This window comes from Neolamprologus multifasciatus, chromosome 6 (genome assembly GCF_963576455.1).
Source record: "Neolamprologus multifasciatus chromosome 6, fNeoMul1.2, whole genome shotgun sequence".
NCBI classification, from domain to species: domain Eukaryota; kingdom Metazoa; phylum Chordata; class Actinopteri; order Cichliformes; family Cichlidae; genus Neolamprologus; species Neolamprologus multifasciatus.
Window position 1 is genome coordinate 38,909,524 of NC_140444.1, and position 21,322 is coordinate 38,930,845.

Genomic DNA, 21,322 nt, shown 5'->3' on the forward strand with positions numbered 1-21,322 from the left:
CCGACGAGGTGAGGGAGGGAGACGAGACAAAAGACATGCTGTGATTAATGCAGAGAGGTGTACGAACACATGGTGTATGAACACATGGTGAATGAACACATGGTGTATGAACACATGGTGTATGAACACATGGTGTATGAACACATGGTGTATGAACACATGGTGTATGAACACATGGTGTATGAACACATGGTGTATGAACACATGGTGAATGAACACATGGTGTATGAACACATGGTGTATGAACACATGGTGAATGAACACATGGTGTATGAACACATGGTGTATGAACACATGGTGTATGAACACATGGTGTATGAACACATGGTGAATGAACACATGGTGTATGAACACATGGTGTATGAACACATGGTGTATGAACACATGGTGTATGAACACATGGTGTATGAACACATGGTGTAATAGGGTGAATTAAGAAAAAAACGTCTCGTCTACTGCAGCATAACTAAGCGAGGATTCAGGGTCACCTGGTCCAGCTGCTTCCACAGAGGAGAAACTATTCGACTTTTAAATATCTCAGGAACGTCTGCTTCTGTGTCTTAACTTGATTATTGCTATTACATCACATTTCAACATTTTCAGCAATCACTCACAATCAGCATAATTATCAAAGACCAGTGGTCTGATTGACACCACAATGGACCACTGAAACACACAACCCTCCACACCTAGCCCTGGATTTATTGTTTTTATCAATACCACCCAAAACTTGATCCCAAACTTGTCAGGTTTACTTGCAATATACTGCAGGGTTAGGGTTATACTGTGGGTTTCCCAGGTTTGCTGACCAGCAGCCTAGTAAACCCCGCAAGATGACAATTTCATCCACCTCAACACAAAAGGAAGTTCACAGCTTTTAGCAGCTCCCCACCCCCACACACAAACAAAGAGGCAGTTGGCAGTTAGAAATCAGCAATCATTCACACACCCCCACTCCCCCACTTCTCAAGTAACAACCTAATTTACATATGAATTGATGCTAACAGACTAGCCGATTTAGCTTCCACTTGGCTGACTTGGGTTAGAAAAGCCTGGGACTTCCAGTGTTAACTTTCTTCATTTAACTGAGAAGTGCTTTATAAAATAAACTTGACTTATTATTTATCTGATGAAATGAAAATGATTTCTCGAGTAGTGTAGCAGGAATTATCCCACGAGTTGTGTGACCTTAGAGCAACACATAACACACACATGGACTGAAAACATGTAGAAACAAAGCGGCTCTGCTCCTTTACCTGTCACATATTCTTTGACCTGGTGGATCTTGCTGATGGGGTTGTTACCTTGGAACATGTACAGGTTAAAGGGCTGAGGGTCCTTACCAACACGTGTCCACGTGCTGATGTCAGGAGTGGTCCACCTTAAAACACAGACATGCTCATGCTCGACACCATCACAGTCACCTGTTACACTTGTGCTGTCAGACTGCCTACCTCCCCGCAGGAATGTCATAATCTCTGTCTCCGAAATGAAGCAACCGCGTCAGAGGATCATACAGACCTCCATGGAAACCAATTACCAACACGAAGTCGGGGTTGGAATCAAAGTAAACTTCACCATACGCTGTGTATTGCACCTACACACAGACACACAAAGATCTGTTAATTGCATCAGAGATGGAGAAACAGGCAGGTCTGATAAATAAAGTCACACGCTGAAGCCTTTCAGCAGGACTAACATGCATACCTGTTTAAGCAGGAGCCCGTTGTTGCTGAACACAGCCAGTGGAGTCCCAGTGTTGTCACATGCAATATAAAACTCTTCCCCGCTGCTGATCTCCATCGCAAACACATGGCCCTGTGCAAAAACAACCAGCATTGGGTTTAACAACAAACCTGTTATCATGCTGCCATATGCAGTTCTGTAAATTAACAACTAATCTAAATAATGAGGCTGCACACACACTGTGTTTTCACATCTTTGTAGAGATCGTGCCGCTAACCCAGCCATGAAAAACGAATGCCTACACCTAACTATGACCGAAGTGTTACCCTGACACTAAAACCACAGCTTGAGTCTGAAAACTGGGATTTTGTCCCCTTAACAGCTGTTGGTCCCCACAAAGATATATAAACACGATCAGCTGTTATAGATGCACCGTTAGCTTTAGCAGAATAACTAAATATATTACAGGGAGAAACTGCTCTCTGCTCACTGGAGAGAAACCTGCTGTAACCAGACTGTCGTGCATCAAAAGCACAGCACTCGGTGTCTTGCCTGCTTCGAGCACGAGACACAGCAAAGTTTTTAACCACCTTCTAACTTTAGCAAAAGCACCGCCGCGAGCCAAACGACTCTTTCAGTGTGGTACCTGCAGATCGTAGTAAAAGGACGTGATCTCTGAGCTGGAGTGGTTGTAGACGTGGGTTATCCTGGTGGGATAGTTCAGGTCCGCGTAGAAGAACTGCAGGTGCTGGCCCAGGCTGTTCCTAGACGCTACTCGCCGACCCAAGCCGTCATAACGGTACTGGATGGTCCAGCTGGCTGCTTTGCTGTAGACACGAACTAGTAGGCCTGTTGTAAAAGAAATACTGATGCTGTTGTGTTTTATAAGGAAAACGTGCAGATGTTCAGTGCATGTATGACTATCTTTAGGGTTCGTTCTCTGTTTAAGCCTTTAGAGTGAACTTTGACTGCTCAGGATGTGATCAGGTGCTCTACGGCACAATTTGTAAACTTCTGTCTTGATTATCACATTTTCCTACATGTCTGATTTGGGTAATCATTTAAACTGTTCAGTCAACGTCAACAGGATGAACACTACTGTGCCACTTTGTTGCGTCTGTTGGTCAAACTGTGCAAACCTTTGGAGTTGTATTCAAATATCTCAGCTCCTCTCTGTCGGAGGAAGCCGTCTTCGTCCAGCCTATACTGAACGTCTCCCAGCCGAGTGATTCTGTCCCTCAGGTCGTAGCGCAGAGGGGTTAAACGCCCGCTGTTCCCGGGGTTCAGCAGATGCAGATTCCCGTTCAGATCGTAATTATATCTGAAAGGACAGAAAGTATAATCGGTGATTATTATTTGGCATCAGCGTTTTCTGTCTTTAATGCTGTGATCCTACCTCCACATCATCTTCTCATTGAGGGAGACGGTCTGCAGCTGTCCGTCCACATCGTACTCATAACCATATTTGGTCGTGTTAGCAAACGGCCCGATCTTGATTTCTCGCTTCGTCACTCGGCCCATGTTGTCGTACTGAATGGTGATCCAGTACATCAGCGACCTGAAAATCTCATACTGGATCTCCTTAATGCGTCCGTGCTGGTCGAAGTGCTTTGTGTAGGTCATCACTGCTGTGGAGATGATCTGGGAATGACAGAAGATCGACTGTTACAGCAGTGACCCGAAGCCCTGCTGATCACGCTTCAGCAGACACACAACAAAAACTGCCCCTGACGTCTGAACAGCCCCACCCTGCCTCAGGAGGGGTTTTGTTTCATTGCTTTGAAGACACAACCTCCAGCTGTGGGTGGAGAAAATGTCATTTGATGAGGGAAGAACATCTGCTGCATCTGACACACATAAATCACACCTCCGTGACTAACAGTCAGGGGCGACCGTGGCTCAGGGGAAGCCTATCTGTAACCGGAAGGTCGCCTACCGCCTACTGGTGTTGGCCAGAGGAGCCGATGGCGCAATATGGCAGCCTCGCCTCTGTCAGTCTGCCCCAGGGCAGCTGTGGCTACAACCGTAGCTGCCTCCAGTGTGTGAATGTGAGAGTGAATGAATAGTGGCATTGTAAAGCGCTATATAAATCCAATCCATTATTATTATTATTACTATAACACTGTGTCCAGAAGCATAATAGTGGTTAAATGTAACTGTGGGTGCTCAAACTCTCAGGATCTGAAAGGATGTTAGCTCGCTCTTTGTTTATTAGCTCGTCTGCTGCCAGTTTAACTTCAAGGCTTCAAGAAACATCCACAAATAGCTGCAATACTGAGAGGTCACAATAAACAAGCTGATATGGAGAATTAAGATATCTGAAATATATCCTTCTCACCACAGCGAGACCTGAAATGTCCAGCTACCTCAGCCTAATTAAACCTACCTGTGCTATAAACTCTCAACTACGAAATGAAGATCCACAAAAACTCACTGTTTCAAAATGTTTTCGTGATCTCTGCTGCCATAAGACACTGCCTCACACTCGCCAAAATGTCTCATTTATTGCCCGTTTACCAATCACTGATTAATGCACTTATCCCACTTGTCTTCTTCCTCTTGACGTCAAAAGTTTTGTCTCATCAGTGGAAATATTTTAGGCGTCAGTGTCCCTGAAAGGATCTAACTGATGTGTCATGCAGCGGGCGTGATAACATGATTTGAGTGTCCCTTCGGTCTCTTCCAGGAATCATCGTACGGTTTGATGTGAATGAAAATGATGTTACTCGTATGATATGGCCTTGCCAGTCACTAGATTTAGGAATGGTGCTCTCCACCACCATCAAAAGACCAAAAAGGGAATATCTTTTGGAAGAACAGAGTTTAAAGGATCACTAAAATGTCTGTTTTTTTCATTAAGTACTCGCCCATATTACTAGAATCTGAGGTGCTTATTTTAAACAGTATCCGTTATTACCTGATTGATATCGTAATAAATGACTCCAAACTTCCCAAACTGCTCCACTTTCCCAGATATGTCGTCAAACTGATAGAGATCGATGGGCAGCGGCGTCTCGTTGATTACAGCCTGCATGCTGGTGACCCTGAAACTGTTGTCATAGGTGTAGTCGAAGCGCGCGTTCACCATCCCGTCCTCGCTGAAGCGGAATATTTGCCGGTCGACCAGCGGGCCGATTTGGCGGTACCGGATGGAGCAGATGAAGCCTTCGCTCTGCAGGTTGACCGTCTTAAGCACACCAGCAGTCTCGTCGTATGTGAAGCTGACCCTGGTCGAGTCGTACAGGATTTCTGCCAGCTTGTTCTGACGAGACAAATGTAAACAAGTGTTACAGTAACAACACGAGCAGGATGTCTGCTGACGTGTGCAGATCACAGCTCATCCAACTGTTTCTTTATGGTCAACTTTCAATGACCAAAAGCTGGAAAGATAACAACAACACTGCTGCGTGCTGTATGTGCAGGACAACTGTGCCTTAAACATATACAGACATTTCCTTCAGCTGCATAAAGACATGAATGACCTACCTGTCTGCGGTATTTGTACAGTATACGCCGGCCAGTGCCTAGATGAGCCACCCTCAGGAGCTAGGAAAGAGAAAGCAGTGAATGATTAGCTTTGCTGTTGTTGGGTGAGGTTGATCACATTCAGTGTGTCTTACTTGCTAAAAACAAAACACACCTGTCCATCTTCAGAGTAATCCACAGTAACAGACGCGTTGCTTTCTGGTGGCGTGTAGATGTTCCTGTAATAGCCTATGGATCGGATGGTCTGCATGGTGTGTCGAGCCACGCTGGGCATGGTGACGGCTGACAGGCGGTCCGCGGAGTCGTAGTCAAAGATGTACTGGTGCTGGCTGTGCAGCAGCAGCACCATGGACTGATTCAGAGAGAGTAGGAGGACAATTAGAAGCAGAACGCACTGACGGGTAGCGTGGCGGCCTGTAGTGAGAGGCCACACACGTTATGATTGGATGTCTGAATTACAGTTTCGTATACAGAAAACAAAAGTGGTGCAAATGTTGTAAATGTAGACTAGATTCACATCAGTCCACACTGCAGATACATGAAGATTCATTCAAGCACAAGTGGCATCGTTTAATCAGATGTTATCAGATAAATATCCTGATATTTTTGCACCACCTGCTGCAGCTGCACCCACGGAGGTCATGCAAAGCTGCCCTGCATGTGTGTTAGTTTGACATGGATACCAAAGTGGCTTTTCACAGTGCTCACTGACACCACATATGCTGCTCAGATACACCTGATTTGGTCATGTGTGTGTTTTATAGGACACATTTCCACATGGTCGTGTGGAAATGTGTGGACGACCAGAAGAGAGACACACAGCAAAATAAAGAATGTTGCGCTTCAGTAATGAAATGTGCAATAAAATATGCTTTAATAAATTCATTTACACTTCAGCTCTCTAATTCTTTTATTTATTTAGACATTAGTAAAGTAATCTATTAATTAATAATGTAAAATGTATCAATGCAGGGTGATGTTGCAATGTAGCAATCAGAGTTATTGTCTGAAGGCCCAAACAATTCCCAACAGATTGATTTTCCCAAATGGATCATTATGGCTTTGCTATACTGGTCCACTTAATTGTCACAGTTTATTTGATCTTTATTATTTTTTGGTACTTTTAAGTTATTACAATCAGTAATAGCACTGTGGGACAGAAAGATGAAGAGAAGTTAGGAAGTTGAGTTAACAGAAGGAGAGAGAAAAGACACTGAATCTGTTTGATCACCTGCTGAAACAAAAACAGGCAAAAAGAAAAGACATAGCAGGGAAACCATGGCAACAACCCAGAAAAGCATCAGTAACAGTAAATAATAAATACTGAGCAGCAGGACTGATAATGCAGGATGTGTTTGCAGGCAGCAGCCAGTGTGAGTCTGTGAGTACCTGTGTGTGTGTGTGTTTGTATTCAACAACCATAAAAAAGATTTTCTAAATCATTTAAATTTAAATGTAAAAAAAGAAAAATAAGTAAATGAAAAGATTTTTTTCTGACATTTAAAATTCTACTCCTCATTTTTGAAATCCATTTCCTGACTGAATTTTCTTTCCTGTTAGCTCACAGATTAGCTTTTAAATGACCAAATAAGATGTTGTATTGTTTTTTTTACCATGCTCCAATATTATACACGACACTAGTCGTGTATAATATTGGAGCATGGGGGCCTTAGCAAGCCACAGAGGAGGAATATGGGCAGTTTAAACAGTAATAGAACATCTTTACTTTCAGACAGAACCATTACTTTGTCTCAAAGCTTAAAGCCGAACCAGTTATCAGGTTTAGGGGGCGATCACGTTTTCATACAGAGTAAAGGACGTTTGGATTTTCCCCCCTTAACCATAAACACCTTCATTTAGGAACTGTATTTTGTGTTCACTTGTGTCGTATTTTTATAATATTTAAATTTGTCTGATGATCTAAAGCATTTAACTGTGACAAACATACAAAAAATAGGAAAATCAGGAAGTTGCAACAGCTTATTTGAAGAGTTTCAGTCAGGTTTCAGAGCTCATCACAGCACAGAAACAGCTTTAGTGAAGGTTACAAATGATCTTCTTATGGCCTCTGACAGTGGACTCATCTCTGTGCTTGTCCTGCTAGACCTCAGTGCAGCGTTCGATACTGTCGACCATAATATCCTATTAGAGCGATTAGAACATGCTGTAGGTATTACAGGTACTGTGCTGCAGTGGTTTGTATCATATCTATCTAATAGACTCCAATTTTTGCATGTAAATGGAGAGTCCTCTTCACACACTGAGGTTAATTATGGAGTTCCACAGGGTTCAGTGCTAGGACCAATTCTGTTTACATTATACATGCTTCCCTTAGGCAGCATCATTAGAAGACATAGCATACATTTACACTGCTATGCAGATGACACCCAGCTCTATCTGTCCATGAAGCCAGATAACACACACCAATTAGTTAAACTGCAGGAATATCTTAAAGACATAAAGACCTGGATGGCCGCTAACTTTCTGCTTCTTAATTCAGATCAAACTGAGGTCATTGTACTCGGCGCTGAAAAGCTTAGAAATATGGTATCTAAGCAGATTCTTCCTCTGGATGGCATTACCTTGGCCTCCAGTAACACTGTGAGGAACCTTGGAGTCATTTTTGACCAGGACATGTCCTTCAACGCACATATTAAACAAATATGTAAGACTGCTTTCTTCCATTTGTGCAACATCTCTAAAGTTACTCCTAGAGTATTTAAAAGTAGAATGGGAGGCAGAGCCTTCAGTTTTCAGGCCCCTCTTCTGTGGAACCAGCTTCCAGTTTGGATTCGGGAGCAAGACACTATCTCTACTTTCAAGATTAGGCTTCAAACTTTCCTTTTTGTTAAAGCATATAGTTAGGGCTGGACCAGGTGACCCTGAATCCTCCCTTAGTTATGCTGCAATAGTTGTAGGCTGCTGGGGGATTTCCATGATGCACTGGGTGTTTCTTCTTCACTCACTATGTGTTAATAGACTTCTCTGCACTGAATCATATCTGTTATTAACCTCTGTCTCTCTTCCACAGCATGTCTTTGTCCTGTCTTCCTTCTCTCACCCCAACCAATCACAGCAGATGGCCCCGCCCCTCCCTGAGCCTGGTTCTGCTAGAGGTTTCTTCCTGTTAAAAGGGAGTTTTTCCTTCCCACTGTCGCCAAAGTGCTTTCTCATAGGGGGTCATATGATTGTTGGGTTTTTCTCTGTTGTAACGTTTGTTGTTGTGATTTGGCGCTGTATAAAAAAATGTAATTGAATATCTACTGTCAGTTAATATATGTAAATCTGAAAAGCCAAGAACTTTTGTTACGCTTATTATTTCTAATATATATATATATATATATATATATATATATATATATATATATATATAAAAACACCCAGCTTGCCCCTGCGGGCGGTTTTATCCTTCAAGCTCGGGTCCTCTACCAGAGGCCTGGGAGCTTGAGGGTCCTGCGCAGTATCTTAGCTGTTCCCAGGACTGCGCTCTTCTGGACAGAGATCTCCGATGTTATTCCCGGGATCTGCTGGAGCCACTCGCCTAGCTTGGGAGTCACCGCACCTAGTGCTCCGATTACCACTGGGACCACCGTTACCTTCACCCTCCACATCCTCTCGAGCTCTTCTCTGAGCCCTTGGTATTTCTCCAGCTTCTCGTGTTCCTTCTTCCTGATATTGCTGTCATTCGGAACCGCTACATCGATCACTACGGCCGTCTTCTTCTGTTTGTCTACCACCACTATGTCCGGTTGGTTAGCCACCACCATTTTGTCCGTCTGTATCTGGAAGTCCCACAGGATCTTAGCTCGGTCATTCTTCACCACCCTTGGGGGCATTTCCCATTTTGACCTCGGGACTTCCAGGTTATACTCGGCACAGATGTTCCTGTACACTATGCCGGCCACTTGGTTATGGCGTTCCATGTATGCCTTGCCTGCTAGCATCTTGCACCCTGCTGTTATGTGCTGGATTGTCTCTGGGGCATCTTTACACAGCCTGCACCTGGGGTCTTGCCTGGTGTGATAGACCCCAGCCTCTATGGATCTTGTACTCAGAGCTTGTTCTTGTGCTGCCATGATTAGTGCCTCTGTGCTGTCTTTCAGTCCAGCTTTGTTCAGCCACTGGTAGGATTTCTGGATATCAGCCACCTCCTCTATCTGCCGGTGGTACATACCGTGCAGGGGCCTGTCCTTCCATGATGGTTCCTCGTCTCCCTCCTCTTTCTTGGGTTTCTGCTGCCTGAGGTATTCACTGAGCACGCTGTCAGTTGGGGCCATCTTCGTGATGTATTCTTGGATGTTCGTTGTCTCATCCTGGACTGTGGTGCTGACACTCACCAGTCCCCGACCCCCTTCCTTCCGCTTAGCGTACAGCCTCAGGGTGCTGGACTTGGGGTGAAACCCTCCATGCATGGTAAGGAGCTTTCTTGTCTTTATGTCAGTGGCTTCTCTCTCCTCCTTTGGCCAGCCTATTACCCCAGCAGGGTACCTGATCACGGGCAGGGCGTACGTGTTGATGGCCCGGATCTTGTTCTTACCGTTCAACTGACTCCTCAGGACTTGCCTGGCCCTCTGCAGGTACTTGGTGGTTGCAGCTTTCCTAGCGGCCTCTTCATGGTTCCCATTCGCCTGCGGGATCCCCAGGTACTTGTAACTGTCCTCTATGTCTGCAATGTTGCCTTCTGGTAGTTCAATCCCCTCAGTTCTGACTACCTTCCCTCTCTTTGTTACCATCCGACTACACTTCTCCAGCCCGAACGACATTCCGATGTCATTGCTGTATATCCTGGTAGTGTGGATCAGTGAATCGATGTCTCGTTCACTCTTGGCATACATATGCCACATCCCCATTGAGTTCCTGATGAAGGCTCTTAGGGTCCCATTGATCTTGTACAATTCTAGGCATTCCAGTATCCAGCTGTGGGGCATTGAGTCATAGGCCTTCTTGTAATCAATCCAGGCAGTGCACAGGTTGGTTAGTCTGGTCTTGCAGTCTCGGCTGACTGTTCTGTGTACCGGTAGCTGGTGTTTTGCGCCTCTGGTATTCTTGCCAATTCCTTTCTGTGTCCTGCTCATGTATTGACCCATGTGCCTGTTCATCTTAGCCGATATGATGCCTGACAGGAGCTTCCATGTAGTACTGAGGCAGGTTATTGGTCGGTAGTTGGAGGGGACTGGTCCCTTCTTGGGGTCCTTGGGGATCAGGACCGTCCGACCTTCGGTTAGCCATTCCGGGTGTCCCTCGTCAACTAGCCGTCAACTAGCAGCTGGTTCATTTGTGCTGCCAGACGCTTGTGGAGTGCAGTCAGCTTCTTCAGCCAGTAGGCGTGAACCATGTCGGGCCATGTCGGACTCTTCATACTGGAGAGCCCTCAGATCCACTAGCCACTGAGCATTGCCGTTATGGGTTGCGTCCTTCTCCCATATGCTCTTCCAGTATTGCTCCGTCTCCAGCCTTGGTTGTGCTGTTCTCTTATTATTGTTCCCTTGCCACTGAGAGTACACCTTTGCTGGTTCTGTGGTTTATTCTCCTGCCTTCTATCTCTCTGGTGTACCTCCTCAAGCGGCTGGCCAAGGCTGTGAGTCTTTGCTTGGCAGTTTCCAAGGCCTCAGGTATGGACAGCTTGCTGTATTTCTTATGCACCTTCTTTGTCGCACCTTTCTGCAACTCCGTTAGTAGGCTAACCTCCCTCCGTGCTACTTTGATCTTGCCCTCTAGCCTCCTTCTCCATGGAGGGTACTGCACCTTGTGGCTGTTCAACTTGTAGCCAAGCATCTCACTGATAACTGCTGCCGTATTGTAGATCAGCTTGTTAGTGTCGGTAATCGTGGCTGTAGGTATCGTCCGTAGTGCTGCATTAACATCATCTAGCAGACCTGCTGAGGGTACTTCACGTAATCTTGGTAACCGGCACAACACGGCAAATCTCCGTTAACGAGCTACCGCAGATCGCCCCGTGTGTGGGGCTGGACGGCTAACACGTTAACGAGCTAACTGTGCTAACACACTAGTTCCCACCAATGTAATTGAGCATTGCTGGCACATCCGACATACTGTTTTACTTTAGTCCATGACACGCTTACCTTCAGGGTCATACTTCACATGAAAACCAAAATAGTTCCAAACGCCAGATCTGAATGAGGGTGGGGGAGGTTCAATTTGCCATGTAGCAACGAGAGCTTAGCTTCTGTCTCTCTAGCTTGCTCTGCGCTCAGTGAATCTGTGCTCGACTACTCCACCTAGGCTGCACTGTCGAGCGCAGATCCACTGAGCGCTCAACACAGACAGCACCGTCAAAAGGAAAGTTGATAAAATAAATTAAAAATTTTGTATTGGTCGATACATATGAGTACCGAACCAAAAGCACTGTATCGAACGGTTCAATATCGATACGAGTATCGTTGCACCCCTACTATATTTATATCCTACAGTATATAGCTTTTATAGCTTTTCATTCTATAAAAAAGGGGAAGCCTAGCTTCTTCCTGGGCCACAACAAGTTTCATAGCTTGAACGTGTTGCTCTGCTCGGTCCTGCCTGCTTGTATTCTGCATATTCTCTTAAATGGGTTTCAGCTGGACACTGTAGCTTTCACCTACAGACGCATGTTAGACTAACTGCCAATTTTAAACTGATTATAGATGTGACTGTGAGAGCAGAAGCCTCAGAATGTGACATCTTGGATATGCAAATGGGACAAATTGTACAATAAAATATGTGAATGTATAGAAAAAAAATGAACTTGTAGTTTTAAATTTTGACAGTAGAAAAGAAAGGAGCATCATGTATGAGGACAGTACGAGAACGAAGGAAAGGATACGTGGGTACTTTAAATGTAGGGACACGAGGAAGGTAGATATGTTCTGTGTGCAGGAGGAGAAGAAGGAAGCAAGGCCACGGCCACTGAGGGTGGATACAAACAGGAAGAGAAATGGAGCAGGGGTGACCTTGAGTATGTGCACTGTGGAGCTGCAGAGTGTAAAGTCGGTGATGTTGAATGTTGTCACTGCATGTACCTGAAAAACAGGATGTCAGGTGAGGAAGTTGGATCAAACGGTACAGAGCGTGTGCGTGTGCGGGGATTACATGGTGTGAGTTGGAGAAGGAACAATGTTGCATACAGTTTCAGGAGGAGCTGATATTGTCACAGCCGGGGCAGCAGTCGTGTGGTGGAAAGAATGAGGACCCAGGATGCAGACGGCAGTGGAGATGCGAGTGGAGTAAAAATAACAAAGGTGAGGGCAGAACTCAACATGAAACTTGGAAAAACTAACAAACTGAAACACGAGGACAGCAGGAGGTGTACAGAGATGTCAGATGAGGAAGGCTGTGCAGAGAGACGTGGAGGAACACAGGCAGACACACACTATAAATACACAGAGGGACACTGGGAAATCACACACAGTGGGAGGCACAGCTGGACCTGATGAACCTGACGAGACAGAACCAACAGAGGGAGCACCAACACAGAAACCCAGAACACAAACCATCCCAAACAGTCCACAAACAATAGTGATAATAATAATAATAACAATAAATACACCACGGACTCAGGACCATGACAGATATAATCTCAGAGATAAGCTCAGGAACCAGTATGACAGGAAAGCTGATGAGCAGAGAAACAGTTGCTGGACTAAAGGGAGACGTGATGATCAGCAAGCAGCAAAGAAGGAACGCTACAGATGAAAGGTTTCTATTGAGGGTGTTGGTGGAGAGTAAGGAGGAGATCAGAATGAGGTGTACTACTGACAGCATGCCCAAAAACAAACTATGATGTTCGTCAAGTGTGGCGGAGAGCTCCTGCTCCACCCTGGAGGACATGTAAGAGGACTGTGAGGCAGTGGTGAGGTGTGCAGCAGAGCTGACAGGTGGTTTTAAATCATCAGCTCTGAGCCTCGTCTTGTTTGCAGTGGTGATGGTGGACACATGAGGTCTCCGTGGACCGTGGACCTTCACAGATGACATTTTAATTCTGTCATAGCAGGGAGCAGGTGGAGCAGGTGGAGGTATGAACAATGAAAATCAATAGTGTGTGATATGTGTGTGAATGACAGGAAGGGAGCTGGAGAGGTGAACATGCAAGCAGTGGAAGCATCGAAGCTAGATGAGTTTAAAGTCAATGATCCAGAGCAATGGACAGAGCAGAAGAGAGGTGAAGAAGAAAGTGTTTGCAGGGTGGAGATATGTTCAGTAGATAGTGAGAGCTGCTGTGGTGGAGACAGGAGGAAGAGCTGCAGGTGGCAGTTTTGTTGTAAGTGATGGACAATAGCAGAAATGATCCCCACAGACTCCTCAGTTAGCTTGGAGATAAAGTGAGAAAGGAAAGATGGAGATGCTTTGGCAGTGGTTTGTGGGGAATAATGGACACAATGGACTAAAGATGTATAGAGCTGCCAGCTGGAGGTACAGAGGAAGACTGCATCGATGGAGGCAGTGAAATAATAATAATGAATGCTGTCATCCCACACAAACTCACTCACAAGCTGGCAACACTCAGCCTGCACCCCGCCCTCTGTGACTGGCTACTGGGCTTCAGCCAGCATTATTACAAACACTGGCGTCCCACAGGGTGGCGTCCTCAGCCCCGTCCTCTACACCCACTACACCCACGACCGTGTCGCCTCCAACAAAGACAACATCACACTGAAGTTCGCGGACGACACTGCAGCGATCGGTCGCATCACTGGAGGAGACGAGGCGGCTTATAGGAGGGAGGAGGCTGGTCTGGTGTCACGGTGTGAGGACAACAACCTCACCTCAACACTGACAAGACAAAGGAGGTGAAAGTGGACACGAGGAAGAAGAAGAGGCCTCACCAGGCCTGTTTATCTGGGGCCTTGAAGTGGAGAGTGTGAGCAGCAGTACCTGGGCGTCTATATCTCTGAGGACCTCACCTGGACACCGAACACCCCACAGCTGGTCAAGAAGGCTCAGCAGCTGCTGTATTTCCTGAGGAGGCTGAGGAAATTTGGTATGTCAGCCTCAGCAGCTTCTACAGCTGCACTGTGGAGACCCTGACCAGCTGCATCACTGCATGGTACGGCAGCACTACTGCTATGGAGCGCAAACGCCTGCAGAGAGTGATAACTGTGGAGAAGATCACCAGGACCCTGCTGCCCTCTCTGCAGAGCAGCTACCATCCAGAGTCCAGAGGAGAGCTGCCTCCATCCTCACAGACCCCACACACCCCCAACACGTCTGCCCTCGAGACGAAGGTTTAGAAGTTTGAAACCCAGAATATCCAGACTCACCATCTCCTTCTTGCCCACTGCCATCAAACAGCTGACCCATTTTGAACAGTAATAATCTCCATATTTTGTCTCCTTTTCTGCCTTCATCTATTTATTTGTACTACTTGTATTTATATGTTTTATTTCTATTGTACATATTAATCGGCATCTGTGGGTGAACAGCTGTGTGGACCCCTAAAGAGAGCAGCCGTTTATTTTAAATACATCTAATTTGATCACTTTTCTTTATTTGAGCACTCAAAGCACTTTACACAACTTGCCTCACTCACACCAGCACTTCCTGCGACGTATTTTCTGTCTAAATGCTGAATTTAATTGAATCTGCACACACACAATCAGCAGAGAGCAGCTTGGAGTTAGTATCTTGCCCAAGGATATTTCTCCATCTTCAGTTAGTGCAGGTGACAGTTTACTGGGCCCTTCCCCAGATCTGTGCTTCGATCCTGTCCTGGAGGCTGCAGACAGCTCTTCAGCTCACGGCTTGCTTCGTGTTGCTTCGTGCTCTCACACAGACTTCTACTGTGACGTCTGAGGCGTCTGAGAACTTTCAGTGACCTGAACCGAATGTGTACAAATGTAAACTTTGCACACACAAGAGTCAAAAACAAGACCAGCAGAATTTATAATTGACAGTGAAGCTTTGCTAAGTTTCTATGGGTTCAGCCCATAAACTCAGCTCTGCTCCTTGAACTACTCGTGAATTTTCCCTGAAATGTGGGATGGTTGAAGGGACAGAAACGTAAGATTCAGCATAAACAAAGAAACCAACCAAACACAAACGTCCACTGACCACATTAAAACAGGATCTATCAACTATTTCATTTCTAAACTAAATAGTTGAATAATGTCAGACTGTAAATGCACTGAGCCTGCTACACTGTGATAGTACTAAATATTTACCTGCTTCCTTCCTCCAGTTTCAGTGAGTCTTGTAAAGCTGTTACTTCCTCTCGTCTCTTACACGCTTCACTTGCTTTACTGTGATTCTTGTTTCTCCTCAGCCACACTTGCTGTTTTCTTTCTAGCTCAGTCTCTCCATGTAAGCTCCACCCATCCCCTGACACAGTAGAGATGGGATGCTTCTCTATCACTGCCACACAGATGAGGCCTGCTGCTGTGTCTCAGGCTCTGATGACGCTAATGAATCCAAAACACAGCTCTCACACTGCGAGCGATCCGCTCTCGTTTGCTCTTAAAGGCACAACACGGGCTGTTTCTGTTTCATCATTTCCTCACATCTGGATTTCCTGTCTGACACATCTCCACCTTTAAGCTGTTTAATCCTCTGTTCATTTTCTGTGTTCTTCCTTTCTTCAGTCATTATTTTACATGAATTTATTTAGAGTGAAATATGTGTGATTCGCTCTGTTACACATGTAGAGTTGCGAGGTCATTGGTTTCACATTTTAGCGTCCCTGCGTACCAGGACTCCCCTTTAAATCTGTGTCCACGTCGACTATGTTCTATTATCACTCAGGCTATGAATTACAGCCGAGGACCCAACGTTTGGCCTCCTAATAAAATATTGAATATTTGCACAAAATTGTGAAAAAATGAAACAACAACAAATACGAACCACTGCTGCGAGCTGATGCGTGTTTGTAATGTTCAAAGCTTGTAAAATGAAAACTGAGACTTATCTTCAAATTTACAAACAGAATAAAAACTTCAGCAAGTTCAGAAATATAGAAGAAGCCTGGCAGCAGGAAGTGAAAGAGTTCAAAGACTCTAGTCTTTAAAGACTAATGACTTCGCCAAGTCAGGAATTATATTCTCAATGAAGACGATCAGAACTCCACACAGGAGCAAGGATGCAGACCAAGAGATACCCAGAAGTATGCTGAGGACAGCCTGGAGAAACATCATGAATACTGGAAGCACGTCTTTTGGTCAGATGAGATAAAACGAGAGCTCTTATGCTGTGGGGATGCTTCAGTGTGTCTGGAAGTTGGAATCTCATCATGGAGGAAAGAATCACAGAAAGATGAAATGTGAAGATTTTGAAAGAAAGCTGAGTCTTCCACCACGACAATGACCCCAAACATGCGCTGTGCCTGGGAGGCAACTGCATGCAGAAGACCAACGTGAACATCATTGACTGGCAGGCACAAAGCTCTGACTTGAATCTTAAACAAAGGTTGGGCTGACGAGCAGAAAAGGACACACATCGACTGTTAGCTTATCATTTTGACCCTGGTAGTTTTTGAGAAATAACTTTGTGTCTGCATGAAAGTGAAATAATGTAAGCATCCAAAAAGTTTGACATTTGAGGAAGTTGTGTTAAAAATTCATGCTCTGATGAACCATCTGCTCATACTGTGTAGCAGCTAAATCCACATCAGAGCCACAGAGAAATGCAGCTCAGAACACAAATCATTTGATGTATGCATGTGTGGTTTTCACGACGTTGTCCCGTACCTTGTCCAGATACGTGTAACTCCACATCTTTCCATCAGCGAAGACTCTGGAGGTGATTCGTCCCTGACTGTCGTATTCCCACCTCTCCGTGGTCGGACCCCTCTGGAGACCTGTCACCTGACCCGAACTGGACAGACACAAAGTCAGATTACCAACATTTCAAACTTTGCCTTTGAGACTTTTGAGAGCTTGAGCCAAACCAAAATCTAGTGATAAGCTTTTAAGTAGTTGCATTTTGGTTCCTGTTTCTTTGATCTGTTTCTTATTTCTTTGTGTTTACTTTTTCAATCTCAAATCAACTCAGTTTCTATTTTATTTACATGGCACCAAATCACAACAACAGTTGCCTCAAAGCACTTTATACTGTAAGACTTAATAACAGAGAGAAAACCTAACAATCAAACAACCCTCTGTGAGCAACCGCTTGGTGACAGTGGGAAGGAAAAACTCCCTTTTAACAGGAAGAAACCTCTGACAGAACCAGGCTCAGGGAGGGGCGGGGCATCTGCTGTGATTGGTTGGGGGTAATGGGATGATCCTTCTGCAACCCTTCACTGTATCTCCTGTATTTTCCTGTATTTTGGTACTTTTAGTTCCATCCTGTTTTATTTTGGTAACTGTTTTGACATTTTACCTCCTGTGTTTGTTCTTTTCCCTCGTCTGCTTCTCAGATTGTTTCCACCTTTGAGTTCTTTCACTTCAGCTCCACTGACTGCATGTATATCGTTATGTCTTTGTTCACATCGTCTGTGCTCCCATTAGGGCTGTGCGATATGACCAAAATCTCTTATCCCGATATAAGACATCTATCGTCCCGATAACGATATAAATCACAAACATTTAACATTTTCTGTAAATTCTGTGAATCTCGGGCAGCTCGACTTGCGTGAAGTGTTTCCTGCTGCGCGTCATGTAGCTGGAGTCGAGTGTTTTAACCGATGCATGAAACGATACATTTTTAGACATAAGTTGTAACGGCCGCCGTTTTCTTTGTGAGTATTTATTACACGGCGTGCTGCCTGTTCTAACGTTTGAGTCTAAGGTTTATTTTTTAGCACCTGGCGTCTCTTTTTACTTCTCATCCATAAATAATCTGCTCTTAAACGTGATTCAGTTTATTTTGAAAAGTCTCAACAGGATCTTGAGCTTTATTGTGAAAGGTTTATGTGGAACATAAACAAGCGGACACGCGATGGTTTTACTATCGTTGTTGCTAACGACAACGCATAAAACAGGCGCTTGTCCGTCCGTAGTGTGGTTATATTAAATATAAGAGAAAGAGAGAACTTTAAGAAATTAATAATAACTACAGTGACATCAGAACCATGAACAAATATTGCTGTAAACAGTTTATTTTGCGACACCACGAAACAAACGACAGCGTAAAATGAAACAACGTTTTTATATCGTCATCAGATATATATCATTACATCGAACAGCCCTGGCTCTCATGTATCTTTTGGTCTTATTATTCACATCATCCTAGTTTCTTGGAATAAATCAAGCTGAGTTTTTATTTTAGTCAGTTTAGTTGTTCCTGTCAAACCATCATCTCAGGTTCATTTAGTATATTTGTGTTGAAGTAAACACAACCTGAAACCTAAACTCCATCATGGAGCGTTCGTTCCAATGCCACTTCTCAGGTTTTTCCCTCTTTCTGAAAACTCAAAGCACTGTAGTTGTCCCCACACGAGGTGATCCATATGACCACAGCCTGGTCCGTCACTATGTGTGATCGCTAACTGTGTCCAATCACAGATCTGCACGAATCGTTCAGTGAGAGCAGCCTCTTTGAAGAACAATGTATTAAGCTATTAAATGTATAACCGTGTAAGAAGATGCGACGCTTCCACAAATGTTTCCATAACTCACAGAATTGGTTCAAATAATGAGCACAGGTTTGCACAGCAAAAGCAGTTTCACACTGTGTGTGTCAGAGACGGCAATGAGAGACAACTGAGATGCTGAGACAAAACAACACCAGTGTAAATGCAGCTCCAGCACCAAACAGCCATTAGTACTTTCCACCATATTCACACATTGTTTTACATTTTTAGGCATCAGCATGTGAGAGGATACATGCAGCCACTGTGAGAACATGCAAACAACAGGAATCTGCAAAGATCTGAAACCACAATCTTTGTGTACTACAGTGTTTTGCAGCATCGAGCAGAATGAGACTCACCTGGAGTACGTGAGGTTAACTGACAGCAGCTTGCTGCTGGGAACCCAGAGTGTTGGATGGCCTTGGGTATCATAGATGATCTTCAGCAGGAACTTCCTGTGGTCATCGTAGATTTTCTCAGTTCGCAGCGTACGATCATAATCCACAGACAGCAAGTTCCTCCCATTCACCTGAAGAGGCGGAGACACATTCATAAAACATTAAGATACACAAAATATCAAAAGTTACACAAAATGCACAAACTGACAGTAAATATGAAGCCAGTGTGCTGAATTCTTCATAAATGCAAAGTCTTTTGGAAAATCATCCAGGTAAGTAAATCTCCAAAAGTTGATTCTGCTCATCTGGACGTTTTCAGTGGGAGAAACGTTTCGTCTTCTCAACTGACTGCAGGTCGGGTGAGTGACGAAACGTTTCTCCCAACAACGCTGCGTCTAGATGAACATTTTGGAAAGTGCAGATTTCCTAAAATGTTTCCAGACAAATCACTGTGCACATACTATTCACTCACCCATCCAAAGAATTCAGGTGTCCCACAGATGTATAAAATCCAGCACATAGACATGCACACTGCTTCTACCAACATTTGCCAAAGAATGGGGAACTCTGCAGGAGTTCAGTGACAGGATAACACCAGTGCAACGAGTTCAGGCATCAGTGAAGAATCTGAGTGGCCTGCACAGAGTCCTGACCTGTTTTGGGTGACTTAGAGACTGCAACAAACTTCATACGTGTGTTAACCGACGATAATAGTGCAATATAGTGTGTATGCTTTGTTCTCTACCACACATGTTGTAAACGTCTCAGAAATAAGAGACAGGCTGGACTGTCTCTTATTTCTGAGACGTTTCAGGATAAATACTCAGTCACTCCTCTGATGAAAGACTTAAATATTCTAATAAGTGTTAACCTGAGATTTGAAGCAGGATCCATGAAATAACAATTGAGTTACGTAAAAATCTGCATCTGAGTCGGTGAACTAAGATCTGCAGCAGGAACAAAGTCTTTATTGCTGTTTTATTTGCTATTTTTAGAGATAAAAACAAATCCAGACAAAGTTCTTCAGCGTTTCAAAGACTGGCTGCCTCACGCTGAGCTGAGCCAATCACCACACAGCTCAACAAATGCACATTAAAAAGTAAAGTAGCGGTCCTGTGTGCCGTTCTTGTCATCTCAGTAAAGTTGCTGTTTCTTGTCTGACAGCAGGCGTTGTCATTATTCTACCAGCAGCTTAAACATGCAGCTTTCTGCTTCACTGACATGTTGTCCTCAGTTCACAGCAGAACCCAATGAAACAGTAAAACTTTGCTCCTCTTCAAAGACTGTGATTACACTGTCATCATTAAGCTGGACTGTCATTGAGTTATTAATGACAAATTATACTTCATAATTTAAATGCACCTCTGAACACTCATTAATAAAAACACATCTACAACACTCCCTATTATGAGTAATGGGTCGCCTGTGGTGACACTTTCATTATTGCTTATTGGGCCATGTTGAGAGCAGCTCAGCTTCACTGGAGTCACATGACTAAAAGGATTGTGTCCCGTTAGGCTGGGAGAGAGTGCGTCGTGTCATTTTCAAAGCGCTGCAGTCAAACCGCTGTGCTTCCTTCCTAACAGCTTGCAAGAACAAAAACACGCACCTATAATCTACAGACAGTGAAACTCTGTAACCTACATGATGGATACAGTGACTGCCGTCTCACGACTCAGCACCATGTGAGCTTTGATTTCAGTGTCTGTGATAGACTTGTTTGTGCTCTCACCTTTCTTTAAGACACTTACAGCTGGTGGCCCTCTGCTCATGAGTGCACGAGCTTTCACACTACAGACACCCTCTGCAGACATCTACGGCTGATGCTGATATATATCAACAAAATGATGGTTTGGCAAAAAGCATTGGAGGACATGCACCTCGCATTCTTATACTTATTACGTTTATCTCTTTGTAACCATAAACACACTGGAGGTCATTTAGACCCACACCAGCACCAGTGCGCTTGTTTTGGTCCGTAGCCCAGTTATTGTGTTCACACCTGCACAAACGAAGCGCACCAACCCCAGTTTGATTTAAACTTATCGGTCTCTGCTTATCTGCAGTTTGAGCTAAAGAGCACTCACTCTGAGTTTTCTTCCAAAGACGATGACTTTTCCTCTCGTCTGCTCCTTCCTGAACCGCCACTCCACCAGGTTTTGGCCGTTCTCTCCCGGCAGAGTCATGTTGCGTCGCGCAACAGTTGGGTTAGCAGCACCTACACAGGTACGACAACATGTGAAGCCCTGATGGT

General features: G+C 44.6%; 1 protein-coding gene across 8 annotated transcripts in view; it reads right to left on the minus strand.

Annotated features, from left to right (window-relative positions):
* tenm3 (teneurin transmembrane protein 3) overlaps positions 1-21,322 on the minus strand; it is a 796,285-nt gene that overhangs the window by 5,261 nt on the left and 769,702 nt on the right. For all 8 annotated transcript variants that reach the window (XM_085163565.1, XM_085163562.1, XM_085163563.1 and 5 more), the window contains 12 exons: positions 21,156-21,286; positions 19,030-19,199; positions 16,845-16,971; positions 5,327-5,524; positions 5,173-5,232; positions 4,604-4,948; positions 3,083-3,327; positions 2,826-3,007; positions 2,333-2,535; positions 1,708-1,818; positions 1,455-1,597; positions 1,257-1,381 (listed from right to left, as the gene is read on the minus strand). In XM_085163565.1, the coding sequence (XP_085019691.1) occupies positions 1,257-1,381; positions 1,455-1,597; positions 1,708-1,818; positions 2,333-2,535; positions 2,826-3,007; positions 3,083-3,327; positions 4,604-4,948; positions 5,173-5,232; positions 5,327-5,524; positions 16,845-16,971; positions 19,030-19,199; positions 21,156-21,286 (2,040 nt within the window). The remainder of the gene's footprint in view (positions 1-1,256; positions 1,382-1,454; positions 1,598-1,707; positions 1,819-2,332; positions 2,536-2,825; positions 3,008-3,082; positions 3,328-4,603; positions 4,949-5,172; positions 5,233-5,326; positions 5,525-16,844; positions 16,972-19,029; positions 19,200-21,155; positions 21,287-21,322) is intronic.